Source organism: Capsicum annuum, unplaced genomic scaffold (assembly GCF_002878395.1).
Source record: "Capsicum annuum cultivar UCD-10X-F1 unplaced genomic scaffold, UCD10Xv1.1 ctg80898, whole genome shotgun sequence".
Taxonomy (NCBI): Eukaryota; Viridiplantae; Streptophyta; class Magnoliopsida; order Solanales; family Solanaceae; genus Capsicum; species Capsicum annuum.
Genome location: NW_025891575.1, coordinates 232 through 4,437, shown reverse-complemented (window position 1 = coordinate 4,437; position 4,206 = coordinate 232). Strand labels below are relative to the sequence as shown.

The following is a 4,206-nucleotide window of genomic DNA, read 5'->3' as shown; positions in this document are numbered from 1 at the left end:
TGTATATGTAGCTTGTGTTTTTTTAACTCTTCTTTCATTATTTATGTCTAAGCAGAGGCTAGCGGGGAACTTAAGGTTACAATTTGGCTGCAGCAGGTTATCTTCTAGCTCCCCTCGTTTCAGGTAATCGATTTTGCCTATGTTTTTGACTCGTCACATTAAATAGATTTTGTACCTACTGAGAATGAAAGTATCAATTTTGACCTCAAAGTGATTCTTCTCCGTCTATTTGGAACTGTATGATTTTTAATCCAGTGTTGACTTGCATCTCCTCCCCCCCCTGTAAATAAATCGCACAAGTGACACAGTCCATAATTCTTATTACTTATAATTGATAACCGAATTAAGTGAATTGTGACGAAGTGAAGTAGGTGAAAGTGTACCAGGAGGAGCAATAGATGAACACAACCAAATGTTTAAGCATTCATTGCCTTCATTTGATGCTATTACCTATAAGCTACTATTGTACTAATTCATCAATTTTTTTAATCCACCAACCTTGTCTGGCGTGAAATGGAAGAAAAAAAGAGATGTTAAATCATTTATCTTAATTTATTTGTTTGTTTTTAAACTAGAAACATTGAAATTTGCTGGGTTAAATGATGTTTGGTTCCAGTAACAATGCGAAGAACGTGTGAACCAAAACAAAGGGTAATCTAGCAGCCACATGCGCTTGTGCATTAACCATTTCTTTTGTTATGTACTACTTGGTACGGACAAACTGGCCACTTTACTGTACTACAAGATGAACTGACTACTATTCGGTTGACCCCGATACCATTAGCTCCCGTTTGATCATAAATTTTAAAGTTGAAGCTTGAAAATTTGAGTTGTCGAAGTTGTGTTTGTATATGCATTGTTTTATAACCATGTATTTGCACATGCATTTTGTTAGGAAAAAAATTGAAGTCAGGCAGTTTTTGGAAACTTGAAAATATCGAAGATCTGATTTTCATCTATGGCCAAATGCTAGATTAGTTTTGTTCAGAAAATGTGAATCTTTAACAGTAACATGAATTTTTATTCCATACAGACAACAGTAATTTGACAGAATTGTTGGTGTGAAAGTAAATTGGGTTACAAAAGTAAGAAAAGTTGAAGTCCACCGATATACATTCACACAAAAAGTCATGTGCAAATATGTATATTTTCATTCAGTTTTGTCGTCAAAATCAGTAGAAAAAAATATAGAAGAAATAAAGTGGACTATTTGCATTTGTAGCTTTTGTCCAATTGACAACATCTTCTACGAAATAAAACAGCCGTTATATCTCATGTTTGCGTTCTCATTCAACTTAATTTGCATTTGAATATGGGGTTGGTGTGTGTGTGTGTTCACAACACCGGTATTGGTAGTTTGGTACCCACACTGCAGTTCGACTGATCCGAATTTGCATCGGATAGGGTTCATTTGGGGATAACGTTTCCTACCAAAGATCTTTTCATAGTCAGGGCTCGAACATGAGACCTCTGATTAAGGGAGAAACAACCTTATCCACTACGCTACATCCATGGTAGTTGGGTTACTATGGATGTTTATTATCCTACCTCTCAAAATTTCATATACAATTTTGGATATTATTTTAATCATGGACAATTACGCTACATCCATGGTAGTTGGGTGTTTATTATCCTACCTCTCAAAATTTCATATACAATTTTAGATATTATTTTAATCTTGGACAATTAAGTATTCGATCAAATTCTCAGGGTAAGACTATTTTTTCAAAAAACACAATATTAATAGAAAATTTTATGATTGCGCTCCTGAAACATCGGTAATTTAAGATAAAAATTACTGTTTTAATTTTTTATCGTACTTTTCTTTCAAGTCGGTTTAAAAGAGAATGTCTTCTTATTTTTCCAGAATTCCTTATTTTAGGATTTGATATGGCATGTTGACGAATCAATTTCAAACTGCAATTAATAATTCAAATAATCTACTTGTTTATTACTTAAAACAATTGTATGTTAGAACCGTTACAACAACGGAACGGAGTGGTAAAGTCTAGCGACATATCGCAGCATGTGCTAACCACGAGACGACATGCTGTCCATGAACCTACATGATACAAACAACCACTCAACTGTAAAAACTATCTGTCTATCTGAAAACTCATGTTTCCTCTCTTTCGATTTTACTTCTGGTGTTTTATTTTACTAAAATAATCAAATCAAATTTTGATTAATATTTTATAATGTGTTTTTTAAAGTACACAATAATAATAATATACTTGGTGAAATTTCATAAGTGAAATCTGAGAATAGTAGAATGCATGTAGGCCATACCACTACCTCGCAGTTTCAAAAAGATCCTTGGCTCAAGTGGAATAAATTGAGTATAAAGAAGGAAATAATGGAGAAAATATACCAATTTATAACAAAATACATAGACAATCAAACACCATAAACATGATAGATAACAGAAGTAAGAACTACTAAAATACAACTAGTTCACGATAAATACCAACAAGCCTAAACCCTCAAAAAGTACGACAACCTTCTATTACCTATTAAACCTCCCACTCTAATATGCGTCTTCTATACTTTTATCTAAGGCCTATGTCCACAGTAATCTGAAACTGCATCATGCCCTGTGTAACCATATTTTTTCAGTACTTTATCGGTGTACCTCTACCTCTTCTCGTACACAATGTACCCAATCTTTCGCATATCCTCACTGGACCGTCTGCATATCTAGTCTTCACGTATCCAAATCATAAATACAACAACAACAACAAATCCAGTAAATTCCCACCAAATGGGGTCAGAGGAGGATAAAATATACACAGTCTATATCGTTACTTTCAAAAAAATAAAAAGGCTGTTTCCGATAGACCTCCAACATAAATATCCAAATCATAAATGTTTAATGAAATTAACTTTCATAAAGTAAAATGTGACAAGTAAAACACAAATTCAGTTTAAATAACTGGTCTTTAACCGAAGAAAAATATGTCCTAACTACTTCATAATCTAATAATATTAACAATGCATGTATCATATTGTCAACTTGTCTAAGAAACTACAAGTAAATTTCTGCTTCCAACAATTTAAACGTTGTTACCACGAAACCGACGGTTGCCGTCACGAATCGCCGATTATTGTTTTGACTTCAAATAAAATCGTCGACACGCAGTGGGACCCACAATCACCAACTTGTCTCTAAGCTCCTTCATCAACGGCTGCTATTCAAACCCTCGCATCTGAATCGTACGGTCATCATTCAACTTCGTTACACACGAAGAGAGATAAAGACCCTAGATCCCTGTAGTATCCAACCCTTCTCTCTCTCTCTTCATTATATAGTAAAAGCCGACTCTCTACTAATCTCCCTCTTTTCTTCTCCCTCTTTACTCATTCAATACTTTCTCTCTCTAAAAATCCATTGAAGGAAACTAGAGAGAGAAAGTTAGTTAGTGAGTGAGCTAGAGAGAGGAAGAAGATTGAAATTTGAGAATTGGTGGGAAAAAATGAACGGTGGAGATTTGAATCAGCAACAACAACAGCAACAGCATCAACAACAACAACATCACCAGCAGTGGGTGGCGATGCATCAGTATCAACAACAATGGATGGCGATGCAGTATCCAGCAGCAGCAATGGCGATGCAGCAACAGATGATGTATGGTCAGCAATACATGCCTTACTATCATCAACAGCAGCAGCAGCAGATGCTGCAGCCGCCGCCGCCGCAGATTCAGACTTCATCTGAAGATAACAAAACGATTTGGATTGGTGATCTTCAGCCATGGATGGATGAAAATTATCTTCATTCCTGCTTTTCTCATGTTGGCGAGGTCTTGCTTTATTTATTTATTTATTTATTTGTTCATTTAGCTGAATTACTTGTATTACTTGTGTTGTTTGTGCCTGGATTTTTGTTTTGTTGCATTTGTTGTTTGTAGTTTTTTTGATGTTCGTTGTGATTTAATCGCTTTAACATTGTTGTTCTGTTAATGGAGATGTGAAAAAGAAGCGCTAAAAATTGTTATTATAGTTAAGAAGTCATTAAGCTGGTTATTAGTTGCGCAAAAGGTTTGACCTTACTGAGATCTCAGTTAATGCAGCGGTCTGAGATTCGGAGGACAATTTGGAATCTTGTCTCCTCTATTGAGAAACAACATGTCCCTTGCTTCTTTTTGGTGTACACATGAGATTCGATTATTTGAATGTAGAGGATTGGATTTCTTCTGTAAAGAATGA

The 4,206-nt window shown here is 35.0% G+C and overlaps 1 protein-coding gene across 1 annotated transcript; it reads left to right on the top strand.

Moving 5' to 3' along the window:
- Positions 1–3,267: 3,267 nt before the first annotated feature.
- LOC124895258 (polyadenylate-binding protein RBP47-like) lies at positions 3,268–3,800 on the top strand (the record flags this gene model as incomplete). Its single annotated transcript, XM_047405703.1, is given in 1 exon segment — positions 3,268–3,800. A coding segment is annotated over 1 exon segment (327 nt), but the record flags the coding sequence as incomplete, so codon positions are not given.
- Positions 3,801–4,206: the final 406 nt, after the last annotated feature.